This window comes from Rhipicephalus sanguineus, chromosome 11 (genome assembly GCF_013339695.2).
Source record: "Rhipicephalus sanguineus isolate Rsan-2018 chromosome 11, BIME_Rsan_1.4, whole genome shotgun sequence".
NCBI classification, from domain to species: domain Eukaryota; kingdom Metazoa; phylum Arthropoda; class Arachnida; order Ixodida; family Ixodidae; genus Rhipicephalus; species Rhipicephalus sanguineus.
In genome coordinates, this window is record NC_051186.1 from 31,660,199 (window position 1) to 31,687,071 (window position 26,873).

Sequence of the window (26,873 nt, forward strand, 5' to 3'; positions counted from 1 at the left end):
TAACGGATGTCTATGGAGTACTTTTAGGGCTGCCGTGTCTAATTAGGGAGACAACCTCAATTTCCTGGAAAATCAAAGTTAAGGTTGGGCCTCTTAATTTCAGATCAGGGTAATATCTGCAAACCAGTTCCTAATACGGAATGCTGCTCATATATCCGAAACATTTACTGCCAGATTGGAAGGGTATGGGCGTGAGCTAGTTGTTACAAATATTTCCGAATGTTTGATAGTTCAACTTAAAAAAAAATGCGGACACAAGAAAGACCTCTCTTGCATCTCCAGGACATGAAAGGGGCTGTTACTATACAGTCCACTAGATTAGTACCACAGCTGACTTAACTACAGCAGCTAATCGGGCCCGTTGGCACATCATTGCAAAGGACGATGAATAGTGCTAGAGCTTGAGAAGAAACAAAATCGCGCTCTTTCTGTTCTAAATTTTATTGCGATAACAATTATATATGGACACTCTCGGCTGATTTTTGTCGTCGCCGTCATGTCCCGGATATGTATATATATGTATATATAAATAAAAATAAAATTCAGAAGAAAAAACGCGAAGCGCTCGACCGGGGTTTCGAACCTGCGACCCCTCGCTCCGCAGCTTCCTGCCTTAAACAATTACGCCATGCCTCCTTTTTTTTTTGCTTTATTGCCTCACACAAGTATTTTAACACAGTAATCGTAAACCAGGGAACAGTACAATGATTCGCCATCAGCTGTTAGCTGTCTGCATGTTAGAACTTTGGCATGTGTAACAACGACTCCACTCTGGGAACCTACTCCGGCACATCCATCTGCAGTTTCTGCATTTCGACAAAACGAGACACACGTTCGCGAAAGTAATCGCGAAAAGGTCTGACTTCCACATCGACTGCTGGAGTGGGGTGTTTTTCTGGGATATATTACGAAGAAGTCTAAAAAGAAGTTACCGTTAAATTCACATGGAATCCGGTTTCTCTCCTTTGAAAATGAAGATGGCGTACCTTACGACTTTATTATGTTCCTAGGCCTGCATAGTATATGGCAAACCCGAACGGCCTTTCACAATTACACCATGCCTCATTCGGTCTCCTGCATACTAGCGGCAGAATACAAACGAACGTTGTGCAGCTAAAGTATAACCATCTAAGCGCACGCTCGCGCGAAAAAGAATTCTTCCTCTTGTTTTTCGAGCGCCTTGATGATGAGCGCCGCATGCTACAGCCAACTGTAGCATGCGGCATTCGCTCCACTCCGGCGCGTGCTCTAGCTTGATACAAGTAAAGAAGAAGTAAGAAGGACAAAGAAGCTGTAATTTTAGCCTCAGGAATATGAACCAACTATAGAGCCAAATGAAGTTTTGTCTTAGTGACCAGAATCGACGCCCGCAGGGAGCGTGAGCTGTGGCTTCACGTGCCACTGCCAAGCGCCCAGGGGCGTAGCCATGTTAGGGCACACCGGGCCCGTGCCCCCCCCCCCCCGAATTTTTTTTTTGACATAGCATACAGAGCAGAAAATGACACTCGACCACATCTGCCTGCTCGTCCCCACTACAGATCAAGGAGGTGCCCCCCCCCCCCCCCCCCGAAAAAAATTTCTGCCTACGCCCCTGCAAGCGCCTTCCTTATTCGCTTTTCTTGAGGTCGCGCGCTCTGCGGTTTTGTTTGCCGCCCAAAGGCTCTGCAGGGCCTTGGGACAACGCGAGCGCAAGAGTCCGAAAGTGGCTAGCGTTCTGCGCATGCGTCCTGGCGGCTCGCAAATTTCGTGGGTCCCCGATTCTAAAACTGTCTAGTGTTTCGCCGGACTTGGTTTCGCCGGACTTGGGATGTGCGCCTTCAACTTGTACTTTGACATACAGGGCGTGGTCGAACGTGCTCGCGCGGTTACCTCTTGAGCAGGGGCGTAGCCAGCAATTTTTTTCGGCGGGGGGGGGGGGGGGGGGTTCAACCGTACTTTATGCTGGTTTGTGCGTGCGTTTGTATGTGGGCGAATTGAAAAAATTCGGGGAATGGGTGGGGGTTCGACCCCCCCCCCCCCCTGGCTACGCCCCTGCTCTTGAGGGGGAGCTTTCTACGTCTTATGCTTTCACAGCAAAGTTTGCGTTGAAGCTATAAACCACACGAAGGTTACATTTCTCGCTGCAGCGGCCGCGTTTGCGAAAGGAGGGATCTGCTAGCTATAAGAGCCAAAGTAGGGGCTAGTTGAAGTAACAGCTTTGACAGTTAGCGCTCTAGCTGCTTCTAGCTGCTTGCCATTCTTCCTGTGACATTCCAATTTCTTGCTATCGCATTCATTGCTTCGCCATTCACGCGAAACTGTGACTTTTTTCCCATGCTGTTGCGCAATTTAGCATCCAAACGCCTGACTTCTCCTGCTTCAACCGGTATGGAACATTCATGATTGAAATGAATGTTGTCAAAACAAGTGTTTAATTTTCATTTGCACCTTATGGGGCTTTATAACAGGGTCATTTAAAAAATAAATGATGTCGAAATTCATACAGCTGAACTGTATTAGCAGCTGTATTATCTTTTAATCTCTACTCGGTACATTAACCGATGCAGTTTCTGTACATCTAAACCATGAGTGTACTGGGGATCACGAAGTTATGTGACTGTTATCGCAGACACTTCGTCAGCTGATTGACTTGTGCCTTTTTCTACAGAGGTTCACTTTGAGTTGTGAAGGTAACTTGTAATTTTGAATGCACTCTAACTCTTCAGTAATCAAGAGCTCATTGGGCACAACCATTGACTGCTACGATCTATAATATTGCATAACCAACAGTGCTTCTTGACAACTTCAAGGTTTCCTAGGCTATAATTTCTCATACAGTTTGTGCACATAGTCCATGGTATAGGTAGCAACAAATATGAATATAACAATCTAAATCTTAGTTTCTTGCTAATATCAGCATCTTGCGAGCGTGGGTATATGATGGATAGCAGCATATATAAAAACAAATGTATTTTTGTGTGGGATGCAAATTTTTTTTGTAACAAGGTTCAGCTGTCCTGTACAAATGCTATGCACAAATGCTATGTTTCAAAAAAAGAAAGTTGACATATCATTACCACTGTCGTGTGTTGTCGTTCTTCGCGTCACTGCAACTCATCTTGGCTATTCTCACTCTTTGTTTCTTCATAAGCTGGGTTTGAAAAAGTCCCTGGTTCCTGCTTTTCACTGGTGCCAAAATGAGGAAAGCTCTGCAAAGAGAATAGCACTCATTTAAGACATCAGGCCCGTAGCCGGGGGGGGGGGGGTAGGGGGCTAGCCCTCCCCCCCCACCGAAATTTTGGCGAAGTACGTGTTTTTACCAAAAATAAATGATGAAAATAGGTGTTTTTCTTAAAAAGTCAAGGTTTTCAGCAAGTCCCCCCCCCCCCCCCCCGAAAAAAATTCCTGGCTACAGGCTTGTAAGACACTAACACAACACTGAACTACGACCACTGGTTATTCAGGTTACTGACAGCTACTGATGTCAGTACTGCTTAAACGTGTGCAAAAAGTTTGCGCAACCTCGCTACTGTGCAATCGCACTACGGGGTGCAACAGTGGCCGTGGTTCAAGGGGCCCCAAGCCTGAGTGGTGACGCTAGCAAACGTTAAATTGATTTAGAGAATACCAGTGGCTGAAACAATGTTTACTTAGCAAGGCTAGATTTGTGGCCTTGTTGGTGCGACATATTCAGTATTTTTAGCGCAGAACATATAGCAGCAGATCGATTCACTAGTTCGGCGCCGCTTTGCAGTGTTGGCGCCACTTTGAGCATGGAATACATGTTGCAACTCATGTTGGACACGACTGTACAGTACGGTCCACTGTTAAAGGTAACACGCGAATGTGCACCTTTCAAATTGTTGGCCTCCTAATTACGAGTACATGTGAAAACATTGGTCGTGCGCTGCACGAGTCTGTCGAGAGAAGTCAGAACTGTCAACTGCCGGTAGTCTTATGCAAATCGATGCCACTGTGATTTCGCAAAATATCGAAATTCAGACATGCCCTGCATGCAAGTGTTCCCTTTAACAGTGGACCTGTCTGTACATTCTGTACTTTTGGTTCGTTGTGGATGAGGGGCCCATACTGGTTCAAGAACGAATTAAATGATTTCCTTTTTAATTTTCTTGCCCAACGCACGGTTTCCTAATATGTTTGCTCCTCACCAGATAATATTTCGTTGAACTCTTGACTATGCCTAAGACTGCTTCACTATGATGCCATGACTCGATCTAGTGTGGCGTGCACCACATTTGTGAGGTTATTCTCGCTAGGGCAAGAAAGTTCATTATTTTCTTTTGAAGCTTGCCTCTACCGCATCTAAATGTACAGCTGCTCTTTTTTGTCGTAAAGGGGAGCGAGCTAAAGCGGTGTGTTAAGTTAATGACCTCAACCGAATTCGAATAGCGAATGTTCAAGGCGTTTTTTTTTTCTCTCCCTATAGTGAATGTCACTCAGTCAACCAACCGAATACAATAACCAGAACGAAACAAAAACCTGGTTAAAGGGCCCCTAAACCATCCAGAGGTCGAAATTTAGTTGTGGTGTTGCAGTTGTGCACGAGTCTACAACAAACGCGTGGCCGCGAGATTTTTTCGAAATGGTGCCGTTATAGTGGAGTTAGACGCGTTTGATGATCGAAATGCAGTCCTCGCTTGTTTCGCTCTTTCCTTCGCTACGTTCCGTTCGTTGGCTCGTCTCTCCTCCTGGCCGAGTGTTCCTCCTCACCGTGCGAGGAGAATGAGTAGAGAGCGCGCGTACCTGCAGATAGACAAATAGGTTCTTGCTGCGGCTGACATGACCATATTCTCCTGGTGACTTCACGACCTACGCTGGGGATACCGAAAGGCCCGGAGAGGAGTACGGCGTTGTTGTTGGCTTTTTTTTTTTTTTTGGCGCGGCCGCTGCGCGTATAGTGCTGTTGATTGTGACGGCATTCTGAACTCGATGGGCGTGTTTGCTTGAAATGTTGAAAAATACCGGAGGTAGTTTAGGGGCCCTTTAAGTTAGAGGGATGAAAGGATTCGCAGCATCACCGTCAGCAGGTGCAGTTTTGCAACAACTAAAACGACACAACGTACGTAACGCAGTAGTCGTCCGTTACCTCAAAGGGTCCTGCCAAGGGGTTCTCGAAGCTGGGCTCGTCTCCGGATGGCACCAGGGCGTCGTGGGGTGTGGTGCCCAGTTCTAGCTCAATGCGTCCGTCGTCGAAACGGGCCATGGGCAGCAAAGGTCGTCCCCTGTAAGGATGCGTTTGTCAAATAAACAGGTGTAACTGCCGTTTATGCCAAGAGGAGGGGGGCGTCTGGCTTGACCCCCCTTCCTACTCAAGACGGAAGTTTCTTTTATTTCGTTTATATTCGAATTTCACTTTGCAAGTTCAGCATTGCGATAGCCATTATATGGACACTCCACGTGCATTTTAGCCGTCACCGTGATGTTCCGAGTATATTTGAGCATGCATGGACGTAGCTAAGTCACAAAGAAAAAAAGCGCTAAAGGACATTTTGTTGGAGGTGTGCAGCGGGGAAGTCGAACCACCGACCCTTCGCTGCGCGACACGGTGCCTCATACAATTCAGCCACGAGAGTATGCATGCTCCGATCTGCAAACGGCGAGCTGTTAATATTTCTCATTCCCTTTCTTACGCTCATTTCTTATGCATGCTCGATATTTACGCGTGGAATACTCCGGGGAAATATATGTTTTAAAATAATGCAGCGGGTGATTGAGGCTGTCTAGGACAAGCGGTCCGCACCGAATGGCGATTATTGAAGAGCCGGGTGGAATCAAAAAGGGAGGCCATAGACGACAGCTTAGTAGGGAAGCAATGGTAATAATTCAAAATGAACGAATAAATATGAATGCACCGCACGGTTTCCTTGTAAAGCTTGCTTCTCTACGTGCTTTGGTGCCGCGAGGAGAAACCTATTTCGGTGTCTTCTGGCGGTTGGTTTTCCATTTATGTATAGTAAACCTGGCGCGAAAAACACGACCACGCAGGGACACGAGGAACACGTAGACCTGCATGGCCCTGTGTGGTCGTGTTTTTCGCTCCAATTTTACTATTCATAGATGAACATCCATCAGCTAGCCCAACAGCTACTAGTGTTTTCCATTTTCCCTTAGGCGCATAGCGATGTAACGAGTGATCTGGAATTGCTTTCAATAATGACGCGAATATCATTGCTAGTCCTGGCTAACATCTGCGCATGAACCGCGAAGCGCTGTTTACAACTAGATTCTTGTTGTGCAGAGCAGCGACGGTGTAGTCGGCACTGCACGGCCCTTTTGCATGCCTGCAACGGTGCATATCTCGTTGCCAGGTTGTGGCTTACGTGGCACGCGTAACACTAATTACGTGCATAAACAGTACACGCAGCATTTTGGGCACCGATAAATCGCTTAGATTCGTCGCGCGCCCTTTGTGTAAATCGCGCACTAAACCAGGTGTAACAGTTAAGAATTAAACAAGAAATCATTTGACCGCGCTGCTTTGCCTTCAAAGCGTAGATCTTTAAAAGATGTTGTTTTGCACCTCACGCCATTACTGTACGCCAGTGGTGTAGCCACGGTGGTGGTTTAGGGGTTCATCTCCTCCCTACGCTCCCGAAATTAGTAAATTTTGCATGTGTATGTATGCATATATACAGTGTATAGACTCACACATACAAATTGCATAAATGTGGGTCGGACACCCTCTGAAAAATATTTCTGGCAACGTCCCTGCTATACGCCCTTCTTGAGTTTCAAGTTGCCCTGGCTGTGGCTTTTCTCCTTGGTGACGCGTAGTGCGGCTACGTAGCAGTGCAAGCTAGATTGCCGCGAATTCGCACTGGAAAGCGCAACTTGCATATAACTCTTACATATTAAGCATGAAATGCTTTTAGTTCCCGTCGTCGGCGGCCTTCAAGCGACCTTGAGCCATAAGCCAGCGCCGTTATCCGGGCACTTCAAACGAGACATTCGGGGAACTCAACGAGAACGTACTGGCACTAGTACGAGACAGAACGAGACCATATGCATCCGGGAATCTAGCCAAAATTCCAAAACAGCGCGCACTCTGGCACGGACCCTTTCTACAGGACCTCATTGTTTGCGCTATTAGTTCCCAAGCAAGTTAAAAAAAAAAATGCATCCGAGTTCTTAAGGTTTTCTGCGGATAGCACTGAAGCTCTAACGTCTAATACTCTGCCCGTTTTCACAATTTTACACTTGCTGAACTTTTGATGCGTCTAACTGGCGCGTCAAACAGGGTATGACAGGGTCATTGGAATTGCATTCACCTGAATAAGGTCCTCGGATGTCTGAATCCGTAGCGTCGATAGATGACGTAGATGGCGCCAGCGAGCAGGAGCAGTGCGAACAATACTCCCAGCACTATGCCGGCTACGGAGCCTCCTGAAAAACAGAGTAAGAGTGTCTGATTGGGATACACGCCGTGTTGATGCTGCCGTAATACTATGAGTGTGAGAACAATGAAATTGTTGGATCATGTCATAAAAAATAAATTAAAAAAAAAAAACGGGCGCCGAATTTTGCATACTTTCGACATCAAATAGTAAGCTTGCGTAGAAACCGTCTGCTAACTTTTTATAAAAAAACTGTCTAGCATCTCTGTATGTACACACTAACACGTGCCTAGTACTAGAGAAGCTCTAGGTTATGTACTGTTGACACGTAAACAAAATTTTAAAGAAAAAAAAGGGGGCGGGGAGGTCATGAACTGGCTTGCCGCATGTATTTCGAATGAACATAGACGACACTTAACCTTGCGATGCTCCGCTTCCGCCAGCCAGCGTGCTGTTCCACTTTTCACTTCCACTCAGGCTGGCGCTAAGCACGCTGTAGCGCTCGGCATCCTTGCCTATAAAAAACAATGCGATCGTCATCACCATGGTGACCATCATTTATTCAGAAAAGAAAATTGTACACAACTGAGTGCAAACATTTGGATCACCAGTGAGGTAATGTGAGGTAATGCCTGGACTTCAGAGGAGGAAGGGAGGAAGGTACTAAGGTGGATGGGTATGAAAAGACGAGGGACGGAGTGCTCCTAAACCACCCAGAGGTAGAGATTTAGTTGTGGCGTTGCAGTTGTGCAGGAGTCTATAGCGAACGCTTAAAGCGTTTGCACGTTTCGCACTTTCCTTCGGTACACTACGTTCATCAGCTCGCCGGTCCACCTCTCCGAGTGCCCTTCCCCTGCGTCCGAAATGAAAGCGCAAGGAGCGGTTCTTGTTTCTTGTTAGGTTCTTCTTCGCCCACTGACAGCGTCTTTTGCTCGCGACGTCACACAATCGGACATGTGACGTCACGACGGCCGTTGCGGATAGCGGAAACGCACGGAGAGGAGCACGCGAGCATCTGTTGGTGGTTTAGCGGCCCTTTAAACAACACACTTCTTCGCACTTCAAAGAAGAAACACACGGTCCTTTACGCATTTGCTTTAGACGACTCGTAGGCGAAAGCCATCTTTTTATTGTCCGTCGATTGTACTGATCATCCTCCAACCCTACCCGTCCACCTCTCGAAAGCTTTCTTCACCCAACGTAGTTCTGCACTGTCTCCGGGATCGGAGGCATTGGAAACCTTCTGCGCCTCCTGTGGTTTTGCAGTGCCTCCGGAATCGGCCCACCTTTGCAACGATGTCATTGAATGACGCCATGATAGCGTCAAAATGTGGCGACATGTGACGTCATCACATGATTTTTTGCATCATTCGTTTGACGCCGACGGTGCCGTCGGTCACTTTTCGTGTTTGATGAGCCATTTAAGGTTTTCACCTTAAAGGGGCCCTGAAGCATTTTTCCAAGTAGTATTCCAATGGCTTCATTAACGGCGTTTATTGCTTCACGAATCGACTGCCGCAAATATTTTTAGAATCCGTCAAGTACGAGCTGAATTACAGGGATTTGTAACAAGCTGTAAACTCTTTCTCTCTTTTCTCGTCTCGACGAGCGTGCTGGAAGCTAAGCAGGGAGGAATGGCACGGATAAAAAAATTACACCATCTCCCGCTAAAGGGAACCATGTGTGGATGCGAAGCAGCGGGGAGATGGTTAGCTTGAGATGGTGTAATTTTATTGAGAGGACGAATGAGAATGTATAAGAGAAGAGAGACAACGCTGCTCGACGTTGACGTTTAGATTCGGCTTCGCGTTGCCACGCCGTCTCGAGATCCGCCGCTCGACGTTGTCGTTTTGATTCGGCTTCCCGAGCCCAGAGTTCAGGGTCCACTTGCCGCAGTTCACGTTTCCTTTCGGCTTCGCGAGCCCGAAGTTCGGGATCGCCACGTCACCGCTCCCGTTTCGCGGCAGCGGCCCGAGCGCTCATCCAGGGTTGCCACTGACTTTCGAGTAAATGTCGCCAAACGACGAGCAGAAAGTCGCCAAAAGTCGCCATTTTTTTACAAATTTCGCCAAAAAAGTCGCCATTCTAGATATGTGCGGCATATCCTTGTAATAAGAACTTTCACTGATGTATAGCCCCGTAGAATACAATGCCATTCAAAGCCCTTAAAGTATATTGACATTTCTCAATGCCAGGCGCATCGCCCCTTCACCATGGGAGTGCATGCTGCACCTGGTTCTCCGACTATCCGCAAGATGTGCGTGGAGGCGCAAGTATGAAATGATAAAACGCTCATGATATCCTTCGATCCCTGTCCGCTCGTTTCAAAGCTAAAATTGTGGTAAACCTTAGGCGAAAGCCGCGAAGGCGTTGTTCGTAGACAGCTTTACATCCCCTCATATGAAAAAAAGGATGAACAGGTTTATTGAAAGTAGTAAGACAGAATTCTTACAGGTATCGTTCATTAGTGAGTCTTATGCCTTTCAGTGTGAACTAATATGATACCGGACGCCACTGTCCCTTTCATATATAATCACTTATATCTACCCGTGTCAATCCAGTGCGTTATAATTGAACAGGTAGATATTGTAAAATGTTATATAGCAATTGTTTTCATTGCACACGCTCACCGAGAACAGTAGAAAATGCCTGAACAAATATTTTTGTATTGCACGAACTCCCGCGTATCCGCCCATCTTCGCTATACGAGCACGATTAGGGGATACTGCAGCGGTGAATAGGTCGCCAAGCTATTCAGAACAGTTGGAGCTTTGGCGGAACAAATGGCCGGAACACACGACCAACCCGTCATCTAGCCCCTTCAGAAGCGAAACTTTAGCGAAGCTCTCAAGCATCTAGATGAATCTAGATGAATTGAGTTAGAATCATCTGGATGAATTGAGGAGATACACACGAGTTACAGGACGGACATACAGAACGGCGCTCAATGTGCACCTCAAAACCCAGAAAAATACAGAGAATAGTGCCGCTCATTTGTTGGGAAGGCACTGAGCTTAGGATGCATAACTCAGTGGAGACCTAAGCTGAAAATCGCCAAAAATTCGCCATGTCGCCATTCATAATTTTAGGTCGCCACGGGCCTCTCAAATTCGCCAATTTGGCGAAAAGTAGCCACCATTGGCAACCCTGCGCTCATCGTAGCGCTGCACAGGAGAGAGAATGATGCGCGCTCGCTCCGTCGTTTTCATACCGCGGAACTACCGTGGCGCCCCCAGCCAACACCACCTAGGTGGTGTTGCCCCAGCGGAATATGCAGCTGTCGCACCACCTGTCGTGCGCGCCGCTCCGTAGAGCAGAGGATTCCTATAGGAGAGGGGGGGGGGGCGTAGTAGGGGAGAGAGAGAGGGGGAGGGGACGCGCGCGCCGCTCCGTAGAGGATTTCTAGAGAAGGGAGAGGGGGAGCGTGAGAGAGGGGGAGGGGACGCGCATGCGCAGTGGGGGGTGGATGCCGCAGCACGTGCGAGTGTGGGACAGAGCCCCTACCATAAGCTGCTTCGCATCTAAAAGGTTACGTCACGCGCGCGTCATAACCTTGACCCCTTTTTTTCTTCGAAAGCGCAGCTTACTTTAAGTGGAATCGCTAGCAAGCGCGGGGGCACACCCCGCCATCCCACGGCGATCGCGGTAACTATGCATCTCACGATGCTCAAATAAGCCAGTGGCCGTGGACTTTTGGTTTATGGCGCGATCACTTGGGTTTATGGCATCATTTGTCGAGAGAAGAGCGAACGATTGCTAGCTGACTGAGAATTAATTGTAAATTTAAAGGAGCTTGCAGCGCTATAACGTTTGGCTCGCACGTTCACAGGGGCCTCGACTACTGATCGGCAGCGTTCTCTGGCCATGCTCCAAAAGTGTTGCAGGGCCCCTTTAATAAATACTGGGCAATATTTCTCATAGACGAATAGCACTCGCCTGTGATCGTCTCGTAAATGTCAGTGGCGAGTTTGTGAGCTTTTCCTGGCTCTATGGGCATCCCATTGTTGGTGCTGCCGAGATCGACGGTGATGACCTGTATGAGTCCGGTGTAGGTCCTGTGCACGTAGGCTTGCACGTGTCCTCCGTACTGCGGCTGGAAAGAGTGCGTGCGAATGAAATCACAATTCGCCTAGCTGGCACGAGCTGCAGTCTCTCTACAAGTGACAGCGGAGATACTTGCGTAAGCAAAATAAATGACGCTAAAGCAGACGAAAGCGAGAGAGGAAGAAAGTGTGGTCAGCTCCACTTCGGGAACCCTGTCGAAACAGCGAATGTGATGCCCCCTTCGTCAGGCTCACCCTCACGCGTATTTGTGCGCTTCTCATTGGTTCACCCTTTCCACCGAGCTTCTTCTTGGCGCCCGTCTTGGCGCGGCGCAGCCCTTCCTCTCCTACCGAGTCTCACTCTCACCACGCCGCAAGATCCTGTGACCAGCACTACGCCAACGGACGGAGAAGCCTCGACTAAGAACGGCTTCCCCGTTAAACAAAAAAAAAAAAACACCTTATGAACAAAGATTAACTTAACACACCACTTCATCTTGCTCGCCCTTACGACAAAACAGATCAGCTGTGCTTTTACATGCACAAACGGCATGCTTCAACAAAGAGTAATGAACGTGATTGCCCTATACAACAATAGCCTCAGAAACGTGGTGCGTACCCAATCAAAGCGAGCCATGACACTGTAGTGAAGCAGCTTTCGTCATAGTCAAGAGTTCAATGAAATATTATCTGGTGAGGAGCAAATACTGTAGAAAAAAAATCCAGCCAGCTCCACTTCTGTCGAAACAGCGAAGCTTATGCCCGTCCTTCATCAGGCTATATCGTACTTCTATGTTTTTCAAGTCTTCCCTTCGTTGGCGCTTAGTTTCGGCATCTCCTTCGCGAACATCGCGGTTGGCTCGGCGACGTCCCGCGTCAGCTCTGGCTGACGCTCACGTCGGGTGCATGCTTCTTCCTCGGGAGCAGTCTTGGTCATTATGAAAGCGCAAACCCACAAAGAACCAACGCCCTCCTTTACACTCCACCGAGACACTCACTCACCTACTTTTCACAAAACGGCTGGATTCATCCGCTGAGCCTCACTCTCGCCCCTCCTGACGCGCCTCCATTGGTTCACCCCGCAAAGCCTCGATTAAGAACAGCTTCGCTGCTAAGAAGAGCGACATTTTTATTCCAACTTTATTTTGAGGCACTATAAAACTAGCACTTTGTACCAACTTTATTTCAAAGCTCCAGCAGAAGACTAAAGGGTCCGCCGCTGCGGATCAGCGGTTACGGCGCTCGGATGCTGACCCGAAGGTCGCGGGTTCGATCCCGGCTGCGGCGGTCGCATTTCGGTGGAGGCGAAATGGTAGAGGCCCGTGTTCTGCGACGGCCGAAATTCCCGGAGCCCTCCAATACGGCGTACCTCATAATCATACGGTGGCTTTGGCACGTAAATCACAGATATTATTAGAAGAATAAAGGAAGCAAAATGGCGTCCTTTACTGTAGACAGCTGAACCGCGAAGGCCCGGTTCTTTTTAACAGGCATGCGCCCGAAGATCTCTTGCCGTGGCGCACAATATATCGTGTGCTAGCGACTGTGTAGATTGATATCTCTATGCGCTGGGTGTCCTAGCTTCTAAAAAAAGAGCATTCGTTTTCTAAAGCACTCGCACGCCCATAGGCGTGCGCACAGGGGGGGCAGGGGGGGCGCCCCCCCTAATCATCTAAGAGGGGGGGGCGCAAAATCTGACCCGTACATTGACCCTTATAGTCACCTAAGAGGGGGGGGGGGCGCAAAATCTTCCCCATACATTGACTTAGTAGGGTTGGGGGGGCGCTGCGATAAACCTTTGCCCCCCCCCCCCTAATGGGGAACCCTGCGCACGCCTATGCGCACGCCTGTGATAACATACAAAGATTACATTTGCGAAAGCAAACAGCTCTTTGGACAGGACGTAGTGAGGACGACCGACAAGATCGTCCTGTACAGAGGGCTCCGTGTTATTCCCCATCGTCTAACCAGCCCAGCAAAGCACACTGCTGATTAAACTTACCTTGACGATGCCATTGAAGAGGAGCTGCACAACATCGTCGAAGACAAAGTTTGGTCCCGGATGTATTAGCAACGCAGAAGCTGCACATGCGCAGTTAGACATTTATACATACACGAATGGGCACAACTGCAGAAAAAAGAAATCGCAAGTAATTTAATCGATTCTTTCACTATTTGATTATAAATGTGTATCAAAATTTACGTAAGGTTTGCTGCCTCGAAGACAAGACCATTTGTCGAAACCGTTGGATTCAGGGAAGTTCCCAGTTCAAGAATATTCACCTCTTGCAGCCTCCGTCTTCCTCCGGGCTTCTGTCTTGTTTCGATTTCGATAAATACGAGCAATGCTACTCTTGCAGTCGGCGCATTGCCGCTTTATTTTGTGCACATTTTGTGCACATTCGCATGTAATGCTTATCCTAGGGTACGCGTGGACAAGGTTACGAGGATGACACACTATAGGCCAACAGAGAGTTCTACGTGCAGTATATTTTAGGTAAAGGTGGCAAGCCTATACTTGATTATATAGTTTAGCAATCTCTAGCAATAACCACGTACCGCAGATGGGACAGCAGTTTCCTATCATGACGATGGAGTCCTGGCAGGGCAAATTCTCGGCGCATAGGGGCGCGTGCTGCAGGCAGATTCGTTCCAGGGGCTGCGAGGGAACAGGGACTGTTCATGACCCATAGAACGCTATCAGGCAGGGGAAAAATGATAAACAGAAACTGTGATAACGTGCTAACACTCCTTATCTTTTATATATGATACATGCGAACGTTGCAATTCATATTTGAAGCGCGGGCTTCGACGTTAGACATCAATAAAATTTGGTAGACAATTGAATCGCTGCGCTGAGGTTCAATGAATTAACAAGGCTGATGTTATATAACAGTGGTCAGTCAACATATTAGTCAGTATGCGTACCACAAGTTAGCCAACAATAGCCATACTTAAGCAACACTACAGCCGACGGGAGAGACGGAGAGTCTATCTGTACCTCAACGGTTCGAGCCGTGTCACGTGAACTGCGCGGGAACGTCACTTGGCAAATTAGCGTCGCGTAAGCATCGCTATTTTGCCAGTGTCAGCGGAATCGAACCCTGTCACGGGGGGGGGGGGGGGGGGGTAGGGGTGGAGGGGGCAGTAAACTACGCTGTGCCAGTTCGCAATTATTACTAATATTTTTCCAGCATCAATGCTGCCAGAGCCAGGGTCGAGAGCGACGTGCCGCTCTGCCAATGACGTCATATGTCACGTTTCCGCTTAGGTCACGTGACTACGAGTGGTTGATCAAGGTGCAAATATATTCTCTGACAGCTGCTGACAGCCGACTTGGGTAAATACTTATCTAACACAATTCAACATTAATAGGCGACTCGTCATTTACCCAACGCCCTGCAGCCAACATAAGCCTGCGTGCTCAGTTACGACAAAAAAAAAAAAAAATGTAGGCTCTGCCCACAGAACCACGACGCGCCTGCCATTCACCTGTGGAAGACAGTATAGCACTTGCTGGTTTCCGTCCGATCCCTAAGTACTCTTCCGCGGCTAATGTAAATACTACGCTCGTTAAGAGCTAAATGTTCGTCGTTACCACCTAAACCACTGCGTTTGGCTGAGCAGCGATGTCAGAAACCCTGACGAGATAGGACGTTCAAGTTTACGGCCTAAAACCAGCGACCCAAACGTGTGTCTGTATGAGGAAGTCAACTGTCTGAAACAGTAGCACGTGCATACCAGTGCATACTGTCAAACACGAAGATTCGACGTGGGGTCCTGCACCACTATTAGCGGGACAGCTTACTGCCGTCCCGTAGTGAGGTCCGTAGCGTAACCTAAATCGTTAACAATTTGTTCTAAACAACCTTGGCATCAGATAAGCGCCTACGTAATCCTCACGTTCATTCACTAATCCAGAAAGTTTATTTTTCGCATGCATATAATCCTTAAATCGCGTAATTCCACAGACACATTATTCGTTCGCTATATCACTCGTACATTCATAGTAATCTGTCTTACTGTGTATCATCTTGGACTAACACTTATTGCTGTCACCTGGATTCCCCAACGCCTTAGAAACCAAGCTGTACGACTAATGACCTTCAATTATGTTTTAACGCCCTCTAAACCGATATACCAAAATAAAATATTCTGCCACTAACAAAACTACTAAAGGGGTATACTTCGCGGCCGAGATAGCCTGAGGGATCGATTCCCGTGAACATGTGTATATCATCTGCAAAATATCAACAGCGAATATAGCTTGGAAGGTGTTTTAACTGAATGTTGAAGTTTGCGTGAGCGATCAACACCCTCGCGCTATGACACCCTCAAAGGTGACCCTCGGTGACCTCCCTACTTCCCTCACGTCACCACGCTGCAACAAGTTATAATGACGTCATAGCCGTTTTGTTTTTGTTTTTTTTTTTTTTTTTTGCCGCGTTCGCTCCATCAGCTTACTTCTCGGCGGCTGCTCGCGATCCGCGCGGAAGTGCGTCACAGTTCTGTGTGCTGACGTGTCGAGTGCTGCACCCGCTAGGTGGTGATAGCTGCACCCGGAGGCCTGTCGTTTTTGAAATCGAAACTAGCACTGGTCGGTAATGAGGAGCCTCTGATTAGTTATCTGCCGCGCGCTGCAGCAAGCGATGTGCCGTGTTATGACTAACACGCCCCCAGCAACCCATTGCAGCAAAAAAACACGAGGCCAAAATTTATCTTTAAGCTTAAGCAACGTGGCACCTCCATCCCGGCTTACTCAAGTGAACTGCTTATAAATACTAACATTACCAGGTTATCTGCAAACAATAATCTACTTCTTCCCCGCGTTCAGATAAATTACGGAAAACTGCCCACTTTTCAGGCATATTATTTCAGAATTCAATACCATACGAAATTAAATCATCGTCATCGGTTCATATATCCCAAAACCTTCGCAAGAAATACTGTCTCGACCAGTTATGTGAGGAATTACAAACTAACTTACTAATCTGCCATTCTTTTTTTATTTTAATAAGATTTGCTCGTTCCTTTTTTTATTATTGTGCATACTTGATTAGTTATCATTACCTCTGACTACTCGACGTCATTGTTTCTAGATGAATTTATATTGCCTTTGTTTCGTAGCGGCAATTTGTACATTGTTTTGTAATCATTGTTTTGTGTATTACTTTTGTCTGATTTTATTGTATTCACTTTGTTTCGATGAATTCATGATGCCTGCATCATGAAGATTTTCACTAGCATTTTTTTCTTTAGCTTAACTAACAATTGTATAATTATAGATTTATATACTATGCCATTTTTTGCTTTCATTTTTTATTAACTTCTTGCTTTTATTCGTCATTATTGCGTTCTCCCTAGCTTTTCTGTAAAATTTTTATAAATGCATTCTTTTTTCTCATGCTGCACTCGACACTTAACATGCATGTGTTTTAGTATTAGGAGGTCCCCCCGTCAGTTCTCGCAACTATGGGACCTCCGAATGTAATACATATCGCTAACGATGTTACGTTGTATGCAAAGAAACTGAATAAAATTGACTGACTTGTCTCGAGAAGTGCTTGACGTCGCAAAAATGAACAAGCGCTTTTGTATGAAGCATTTATGCATATTCTTTCTGGGAGGGACAGCGACGGCAGTGGGCGGAGCTGACGTTGTTTCTTAGGTTGTAACCGTGTATACAATGCGGTAATTACGGTAAATGCGGTTATGCGGTAATTAAATGAATTCGGTCAGAAATGTTTAGCGTAGCCCGTTACACACAATGAATGGAGGAGGCCCGCGTAGATATTCATCATCTTCATAAGACAGAGAAGTAGAGAGAGGCTATTATTGTACGTAATTTGTTTTCCAGATCCAAAGGCACTAAGAACGACCGATCGAGCTTGCGGCTGTCGCTCACCTCGGGCTGGTCGTTGCCGCAAGCACAACCTTCGGGTTCTTTGCAGTCCGACGAGCCGCTGGTCACGACGCCGCTGAACATGGATTTTCCTTCCTCACTGCTGAGTAGCGAGCTCATCTCGGGGCCTCCGTATATCTGCACGTTATGAAACGGAGAGAGAATGCAGTTGTAGAGTATCGTGCTCTTTCCCGTTCCTTTTTTCCTTTTAACACGAAAGTGTTTTATGCCGGGGTCCACCACGGCTCCACTGACACTTCCGTCATGGATATGACGTAAAATATAAAGACTAACAGTGGGCAAAGAAAAAAAACCAGAATAAAAAGTTCCGTCACCGGGAATTGAACTTACGACCCCTCGCTCCGCAGCGCGAAGCGCGAAACTATTCGGCCACGGACGGCACGTTCTAAGGCTAATGGAAAGCTATTTATATACACCATTTGCCGGTGGCTGTACTCAGAGATCAGTGTTACAGCGTGTTTTCGTTATCACTAGCGCGATGGCGCGAAGGGCTCGAAGAGCGAGAAGAGCGCGCTCGAAAGGTCGTCGCCGTTGCGACGAGCGCCCGCGTCTACAGGGCGTGGTCGCTTGTGCGTGCACTTATCTCGTGATCGCGGTGGTTTGTGCGTCTCGCGTTGAGAGCACGAAGGTCACTTGGCTCACTGCAGCGGCCGCTTTTGCGAAAGGAGCGCGGTGCTCACGCAGAAATGAGTCACAAATGTGACAGTTAGTTCGCTCTCATCCTGTGTATGTTCGTTCCGTGCGTCCTTTCTGCTTGAGCAGCGCGTTGCAAGTTTCGAGCTTCTTGCCGTTCTTCGCGTGACATTACAATTTGTTGCTGTAGCATTCATTCTTCGCCCTTGGGGCGAAAGAATGCGCAACAAACGCTCAACTGCGTCTGTGAAGACACGTTTCACTTTCGTGTTATACCGATTCCTATGACAGAGGGATCAGCCATGTTTTTTTTTCCTTTGCGCAATGTAGCAGGCGCAAGAAGAAGCTCCCCAGGCTCTCTACTTTTCTGCAGTGGAGTAGTCAGAGTGGGGGAAGGGGGGGGTGTTCGACACCCCCACCCCCCATTTCTCACTACGCCACTGCAAACGCTGACTACTTTGCGAAATTTTTAGGGGGTGTGTGGGGGTGGAGATGGGGTAAAGGTGTAAGGTCTCCAACCCCTTCCCCCTCCGAGAAATTACGGAGAGGTGGGGTTTTAAAGCTCTATCCCCGAGATAAATTTCTGGCCACGTGCGTGCTTTTTTGTAAACACTTTCTTCTCTGCGTAGACATCTCGAAGGCAGTGCATGTGACACATGCATTGCCTTTGCAAATTTTGCGGAATCCCGCAAGGTGGCGGAATTGTTAAGAAAGGGAAATGGGCACTCGGGTACATGCAGCGCGACTTGGACGAAGACAGGAGACACATAAAACACAGACGAGCGCCGTTTTATGTGTCTCCTGTCTTCGTCCAAGTCGCGCTGCATGTACCCGAGTATGTACCAACTCGCCCAAGTCAAAGTGTTATTGGAAATGGGCCCCCTTTTGTAGCACGAAGCTACAAGGAAATCCGCGCAGATTTCTCAGAAAGAAAGCTTCTAAGTTGCCGAAAAATTCTTCCTGGTCCGGGGATCGTACCCGGAACCAACGCCTTTCCGGGGCGGTCGCTTCCTGGTTAGCTCAATTGGTAGAGCGACCACCCGGAAAGGCGTTGGTTCCGGGCTTGATCCCCGGACCAGGAAGAATTTGTCGGCAACTTAGAAGCTTCCTTTCTGAGTATGGCTTTGTGCTTTCCTTGTGGCTTCGTGCTACAAACGGGTGGTTGTGAATTTCCCCTTCTTATGCATTGCCTTTGTGACAGCAAGGACAATGTTGGTTACGGTTTAAGGTACACTCACGTTGTTTGGGTGACGACACTGCACTGCGAGTGGTGATGCACGTTAAGGTACCATCGGCGCGTGGCTCTCCGCCTACAGTGGCATGTGAAGCGACGCAATTGACTACAAAACAGTAAAAGAACCGTTGCCATAGCAATGGCTCCTTCGCTCAGGACCGTTGCCATAGCAGCCGCCACTGCGATGCCAGTGCAGCACGAAACACCTCAGGCGCCTAACGGCGCTGAAAATGTGTCCAACATGCGGAATGACGTTGCACATTCAGCGAGCCATCGGTATGAAGACGTATACAGCTGTCGCTGAATGAATAACAACGAAGGTGTACTGCAAGGCTCACGCTCACGGAACCGTGCCGGTGGTGACGCGTTGTCATCGTGGCGACACGCGGGGAGGCGATATTGCGCTTTTGCCACGTCACTTGCGCTTTCAGAATATCTCCCAACGTGAAATATCTGTTCTTGTAGCTGTTACTTGGGCTTCGTTAATGAGGATTTCCTCTTTTAGCGAGATCATTTCGAGGACATGGTGCGAACCTCTCGTTTACTTTAGCATGAGGACAAATAACTAAAACTCAATGAACGTGAACTGGTTAATTGCACGCCAAACCGTCCAAAGTACTCCTTTTCAATCCAATCAATCTGGACCATCGAACAGGGATTTACCCAGAATTTCTCGAGAAGAATTTATCCAGAAAACGGTAGGGGTGGTGGGTTGTTGTGGAATAACGTTTCGGGGACGTGTTGGGATCCTGTTGTGCGACAAGGAAGGGGGGAGGGGAGGTGTTAAGGGGGTGTACAAATCTCTGCGCTTGAACAGCAACAATGACGTCGCCGTTAGATCATATCAGACTGTATAAGTATATCCAAAAATATGGGGCAGCTATATAAAAAAATGAACACCCGATATCTATTTAAAGGGCACCCATCCACACTTTTCTGCTAAAAAATTAATCAGGCGCACACACACACACACACACACACACACACACACACACACACACACACACACACACACACACACACACACACACACACACACACACACACACACACACACACACACACACACACACACACACACACACACACACACACACACACACACACACACACACACGCACACACACACACAAACACACACACACACACACACACACACACACACGCAAACACACACACACACACACGCACACACACGCGCGCGCGCACACACACACACACACACACACACACACACACACACACACACACACACACACGCACACACGCACACCCAGACGTTCACTCAACAAAAATACGTAATGAATGTGTGGGTGTTTGCGTGTGTGAATGCGGCTTTTTTGCGCCCGATTAATATTACACCAAAATGAACTGCCGACTAGCCCAACAACAAGTTCTTTTAGATATATTCATGCACACAGTTCGCGTGTTGTCACGCACGTAAGCCGTCAATGTCGTGGTCGAGTCGAAGAGGAAATTTGCACCGAATGAAAGCATGCAGGGTATAGCCCAAGTCGAGTATCCACAGAGGTTCTCACCCTGTCTCCTATCTGGACCTCGCGAACCTTGGGCGACAGTCCGTCCATGTCGACGCGGAAGCGCTCGTCCTCGAACACCACGAAGTCGCTCGGACAGGGGACCATCTCGGAGTCCGGCACGGCGGGAGGCCGGGGCTCCGTGTCCGGCCGGTTCTCCACGGGCTCGGGCAGCAGCTGCGACGACTGGCGCAGCGCCCAGTGGCCCGGGTTGTACCAGTGGACGCGCTCCTGGGCCGTGAACTGGGCCTCTCCTGCGGAGGAGGGACCGTGCCACGCTCAGTACAGTGGGAATCACACTTGCCTATAGAGTCGGCCGCTTCAGCCGTCGCTTTCTTTTTTTTTTGTGCAGGAATATGCATAGTCCGATGCCGTTATGATACCAGACATAGTGATACCGCATGCTAGATCTTTTTGCTGTAATTCAAGCATGAATGGGAGCTTGTAGCTAACGCGAGGTAGCAGCTGCGGACGGCGCCAGAGTTCACAGCCACGTGCTCAACCGCTGTATAGACAAGTATGATTCCGACTGTACGTCTCGCTTTTGTGCACGCGCATAGGCGTGCGCACAAGCCCCCCCCCCCCCCCCCCCCCCCCCCACCCCTCCACCCCAATCACCTGATGGGGGCCGCGAAGTCTCCTCCGTACCTTTACTCAGTCGGACATATATGCATGATGTTTTTTTTTTAGACAATACAATACAAAATCCTACGACAGTCAGGGTCCTCCCGTTTTAACATACAAACTGCACGTCGAGGCGGAAATACTTTGCCGCAGTTAAAATGACATTGTTGCGACTAATTAGTATAAACTCGTTAATTAACTTTTTAATTATTGTCTTGAGGGCAGGTGTTTATATCAGAAACCTGTAGTGCGCGCCAATTTATGGCATACCTATTTTTCAGAAATCACGAAAGTTGCACGTAGTTCGAGATATTCGTCATCGAGTTTCAAGGGTGAAGTCAAAACTGATCGCGCAAGAAGCGCGACCTTTCTGCTGCGCCAGACCAGAACACTACCCGTCACATGGGAGTGACGAAATTTGAATGATGGCGCGACGCGGCCGTATGTTTCCGTGAAAAGCTGCAAGTCGTCTCACTTGTGCCCGCGCATCGCCTGACTTTTGCGCGTAGTATTTGGTGCTTATCTGTTTCTTTCGAACTGTGCACAAGAAAACCGCAATATCAACCTTTTATTTGTCTGGGAAGCATAAAACTCAGGGAAGGCCACTGCGGCGCTTCTTCTTGCAGACAGGCAAAATAGCCTTTCGCGCCTCTTTATAGCTTAAGAAAGAAACAGATAGGCACCACATGCACATAGCGCGCAAACATTAAGCTGTCTGCTAGTTTATTTCTGAATGCTTGCCGATTTTTCTGACCAGATTATGCTTTGGCGCGCCTTCATTCAAATTTCATCACTTCCCTGTCACGTGTCATTCCGGTGTTCCGCCACGCTTTGTGAGCGCCGGGCGCTATCAGTTTCGATTTCGCCCTTGAAATTCGATGATGAATATCTCGAACTACCTGCAACTTTTGCGATTTCTAAAAAATAGATATGTCATAAATTGGCACGCACCACAACTTTGTAATATAAACACTTGTCCTCAAGTCAATAATTAGAAAGCTAATTAGCCTGTTTTTGTTAATTAGTTTCGTCAACGTCATTTTCACTGCGGGAAAGTATTTCCGCCTCGACATGGTATCGTCCTTAAAACAGGTACACGGCATGAGTCCTGTGCATGTGTTCTGTACATGAATCCTGTATAAGTCCGGTATGAATCCAGGCCTTGTTGTTTGAAACTGATGTGTCACTACACTATACACATAGGCGTGCGCAGAAAGAGGGCAGCCCCCCCCCCCCCCCCTAGTCGCCTGAGAAGAGGGGGGCGCGAAGTCTGCCCCATACATGCGCACTACACAGCTGCACTTACCAACGCAGTCTTCATCTGTCTCAAAGCTTTCGAAGCTGAGGGCAGCGCCTTCGTCAAGCACCAGTTCCCCTGTCTTCGGGAAAACCTGCATTGCACGAGACGACTGAGGACACACGGCCGCAATCTAGCTGTTCAAAAACATATTTAAAAGTTGGTAGAGACAACAAAATCAATGGAGTGAGATTAAATCGAGACAGCTAGTGTAGGTGTTATTAAAGCGGATGGAGAACAACAATAATTTAGTCAGCAGCAATAGTCGATATTTGTAACTGTAGTATCGCGCGGTGGAAGGTGTTTAAACGGACATTTAGCTAATTTTTTATTTTGTACGACAAATGTTGCGCAGTAGGCAGGGTCGAAGCCGCACGGGCTAATAAATTGATTCGTTTCGTCCGCAATAATTACACGTCAGGTGTCGCGGAAGGTCATTAGTATGCTGTTGAGCACGACATCCGGATTTCAAAGCTGCACTCTCTAAATAAATAAATAAATAAATAAATAAATAAATAAATAAATAAATAAATAAATAAATAAATAAATAAATAAATAAAAGAAGCATAAGAGCCCTTTAACTCTTTTTTGTGAGTTCTGACTTGCCACGTGTGTGACTCTCTTTAAAGAGACACGTGAACTCTCTTTGGAGATCCTTATATCCTCATAGGAGAGTCATTATACGCACGTCTTTTAACGTGTCAGAGTCAAATATGCATGGGACAAGTCAGCACTCAGAAGAAAGAGTCGAAGGACTTTATTTTTTCTTAGGGTGTATGTGTCGGCCATGTTTCCATGGAGACGGGATGCAAAACTCGCGTACACGTTAAAGAATACATATTACTAGCAAAAATAAAACAGGGACAAAGAAAGACGCGCTCAGGACGATCGCTGGGTGCATCTTTCTTCGCCCCTGCTTTATTTTTGCTATTGCCACGCGCGCTTCTTTTTGCTATGTTTATGTAACTGGTCCGTTACACGTGCAATCGCTGTCTTGCGCAAACCGCGCCCGAATGGCTGGGAACCTTCCAGATTATTGCAGAATCTTCTTATAGGCTTTCAGTTCAGCAGCCGTTGATGTTGTTGGATGGTCGGTCTTAAAGCTAACAGTTACACCTTTCGCTGGGACAACTACTGCCCCGGACGAATCACGGATGGTCGTTGAGCCGTCGGTGTAAACATGTATGTGGTCGGTGTATTTCTCGTGCAGTAGAAGCAGAGATAGCTGTTTCAGGACAGGCGATGACAAATGCACTTTGTGTTATCAATCGCGAACAACTGCAGCGATGGTCAATTTTTAGTGACTCCAAAGCAGCCCTACAATCTCTCTTGTCAGCCCTGCGGCGTGGACCATATGAACAACTGGTATTCGAGATAAGACACCTCATTCATACGTCATTCGAGAAGGGACACCAAGTGACATTTCAATGGTTGCCAAGTCACTGCGGCGTGCTTGGCAACGAACATGCCGATAATGCTGCTCGGTCAGCTTTGCAAGGAGACAAGGAAGAGGCTATACCGCTTTCAAGGTCTGATGCTGCTGCCATGCTTCAAAGGATCGCAAAGAATATTTCGCACTCAACACTGAATACGTCAAGAAGCCAAACCTATCGGCAACACCACCTCAACGAGTTGCGGCGACTTCAAATACCATCTGGACTCCGCCGAAGAGAGGCCACTCTGCTATGCCGCTTATGGCTAAGAGTGGCTTTCACGAAGTCATATTCGTTTCGAATAGGGATGGCCGACAACGCTCTTTGCGACGCCTGCGGCACCGAGGAGACCTTGCAACATATCTTCTGCGACTGTCCTCGCTACACTGCGCAGAGACGATCCCTGGTATTCGCTCTCGCTCATCTTCACTACAGACCGTTGACACTAGACACGATTCTCCAATGTCATCCTGAGAAGTCATCGAGAGTTCAAGCAACCAAGGCATTGCTCAAATTCCTAAGGACAACAGACTTACACGAGCGGCTGTAGACTTTTTAATGATGCCGCATACCGCACAAGACTGCCGCTCTGCGCTGTGACGTTATGTGTGTGCGTGTGTGTTCCCCTCTCTTTCTTTACTCTTCTTTCAATCTCCCCCATCCCTTCCCCCTGTACAGGGTAGCATACCGGTTATGCCAAACTGGTTAACATCCCTGTCTTTCCTCTCTCCCGTTTTCTTCTCTCTCTCTTCTTATAGGCTTGAGCGCGCAAACGCGAACAGTTGAGTTCATTCTGGAAATAACGCGGCCACCAGCGATAAGGCTCGAATGTTCGATGCCGCATGTTTAAAGCCGACACGCCTTACCGCAGAGCAGATAATCGACGGCCGACGCTCTGTTCGCCGCTATCAGTGTACAGTGTGTATAGCTGTAGGTTGACTTTCCGTTTCACGGCCACAAGTTCGGCCAAATAAAGAGTTTCATTTTGGACACGCCGACTGCTGCCTTCGCCAGCGTTACGACCACGTGACAATATCTATTCCAGTCAAAACCAACAGGCCCAACCTTCAACGTTAAAGCGCCACACGTGAGTGAAATTAGTCCCGATGTCCTCCACTATACGGTATCCCTCACAGCCTATTTCTGGACGTTATGAACAGCGCAATTTAATAAATCGTAACAGTCATAAACGGGCATGCACTGACCAGTGCCCCCAGTTGAACCTCCGATCCGAGGTAGATGGATAGTCCGTGGGCGTGTCCCAGTGAAGCCCTCTGTCCGGCGCAGGGCGGCTTCCCAGACTGCCAGTTGCGGCCCGTCTCCCATTTGGTGTCTGGCAGCCAGCGCTTCACGGCTCCCTCGCCGCACGCTGCGGTGGCAAGTATTCAGATAGGATAAAAAAAAAAAAAGAAAGCTCCCCTGACATGATACTGAGAACTTGAACTGCACTGGGGACGAGACACAAGAGCAGCAGACGCAATTAAAGATTACAAGATAAAAATTGCACCACGCAACGGTGTTGTATACTGAGTTAAATACACTAGAGGTAATTTCTATTTTGTAATCGTCAATATCACGTTTCAAAGCAAAAGTATTACGGTTTTACCAATAAGTCGCGTTGTCGACTGTTCTTAGACATTTAATGCGAAGCGCAGCGCTTCACGCCGTTGCCGTACAAAAATATTTGTGGAAGTAATCTCAAGATCTTCATTGTAAAAAAAAAACCTAAAGCCCAGTCGGCGAAAGCTCTGCCGGACCATCAATAAAGTTGTTACCAACCAACCAATCACGAACCCTTATCCTATACAGTGAAAATGGGGACAAGCGAAGCTTGGCGTGTGCGCGCCTGAGCTCCTGCTTTCTTTCTTTCTGCCGCATTGCGCCATGCTCCGTCCTCACTTTTTCCTTCTTCAATACTGGGAGTCGGACTTGATCCACCGTGCTTAGCAGCACACTTCAATTGCTACAAGCAACAACGACGACCATGCGTTCATAACCAGGCAACAATGAAATGTGGCGACGTGAAATGACAAGTCACTTCGATAAAAGATCAGATTTGCATATCAGAAGTGGCTGATCGCCGACAAGACCACGATCGAGAGAACACCGATTATTGGAAAACGGCGCACACAAGTACGCGGGTGACCGGCGAACCTTCGAGGGTTGCATTTTTTTCTTTACACTCGCCGGCGCCGGGTTTTTCGCGTGCAACGCCGTTGCCACAACCACCAGAATCTGTAACTCATAACAAGTTGAAAAAGAAATAAAATCCCCCATCGTTATCAAGGTGCACCTACCTGCCAGCGAAACCAGCGCGAGACAAATGAGTGCAGGTAGCATGGCAGTGAACGTTCCGATAGCACTGACGCGAGCTTGCAACTGGCCTGCACTCCGATGTGACGTGAATGAGCATCCGAGTATCGGGACGGCGTGGTACGAGATAACCCTGACGTCGCAGGCACCACGGCGCACCTCCCCCGGAGGGGGGATCGAATTTTGCTCGCGAGCGGCAGTCGGACGCCCACCGTCGCAGCGTGAAAGAGTTCTCGCTGCCCCGCGTGGCGACAGAAATTAGACTAGGCCGTCATGAAATTACAATAATTAAGTTACGTTTTGTCGTAATGAGTAATGTAACGAATTATTTTCGTGGGATGGTAATTTAGTAATGTAATAAATTAATTGAAACGATTAATTTAAAGAAAATTGCTCATTATTTTGTCATTCACTTTTGACTTAAATATGGCATGTCCGCTTCTCTTACGGCATAAGAAAATTGACCATAAGAGTAAAGAAAAATTACGAAGACAAGTTAATCTG

At 47.8% G+C, this 26,873-nt stretch overlaps 1 protein-coding gene across 1 annotated transcript; it reads right to left on the bottom strand.

Moving 5' to 3' along the window:
* Window positions 1–2,639: 2,639 nt before the first annotated feature.
* On the bottom strand, window positions 2,640–26,480 carry LOC119374089 (protein amnionless). The gene is made up of 12 exons (XM_037644149.2): window positions 26,354–26,480; window positions 25,262–25,425; window positions 22,633–22,717; window positions 20,706–20,956; window positions 17,283–17,417; window positions 13,937–14,036; window positions 13,380–13,459; window positions 11,271–11,427; window positions 7,754–7,849; window positions 7,269–7,383; window positions 5,087–5,222; window positions 2,640–3,188 (listed from the first exon to the last, which is right to left on the bottom strand). The coding sequence occupies exons 1-12, from the start codon at window positions 26,394–26,396 to the stop codon at window positions 3,084–3,086; spliced, it is 1,467 nt and encodes a 488-aa protein (XP_037500077.1). The 5' UTR covers window positions 26,397–26,480; the 3' UTR covers window positions 2,640–3,083.
* Between the last annotated feature and the right edge of the window lie 393 nt (window positions 26,481–26,873).

Bases quoted from the DNA above. Each gene is read 5' to 3' on its own strand.
- LOC119374089 (XM_037644149.2), bottom strand. From the start codon at position 26,396: ATGCTACCTGCACTCATTTGTCTCGCGCTGGTTTCGCTGGCAG. The intron at 22,718-25,261 runs GTCAGTGCATGC...CGTGCAATGCAG, and splicing joins AGGTTCAACTGGGGGCACTG to GTTTTCCCGAAGACAGGGGA. The intron at 3,189-5,086 runs GTAACGGACGAC...TTCTCTTTGCAG, and splicing joins CCTTGGCAGGACCCTTTGAG to AGCTTTCCTCATTTTGGCAC.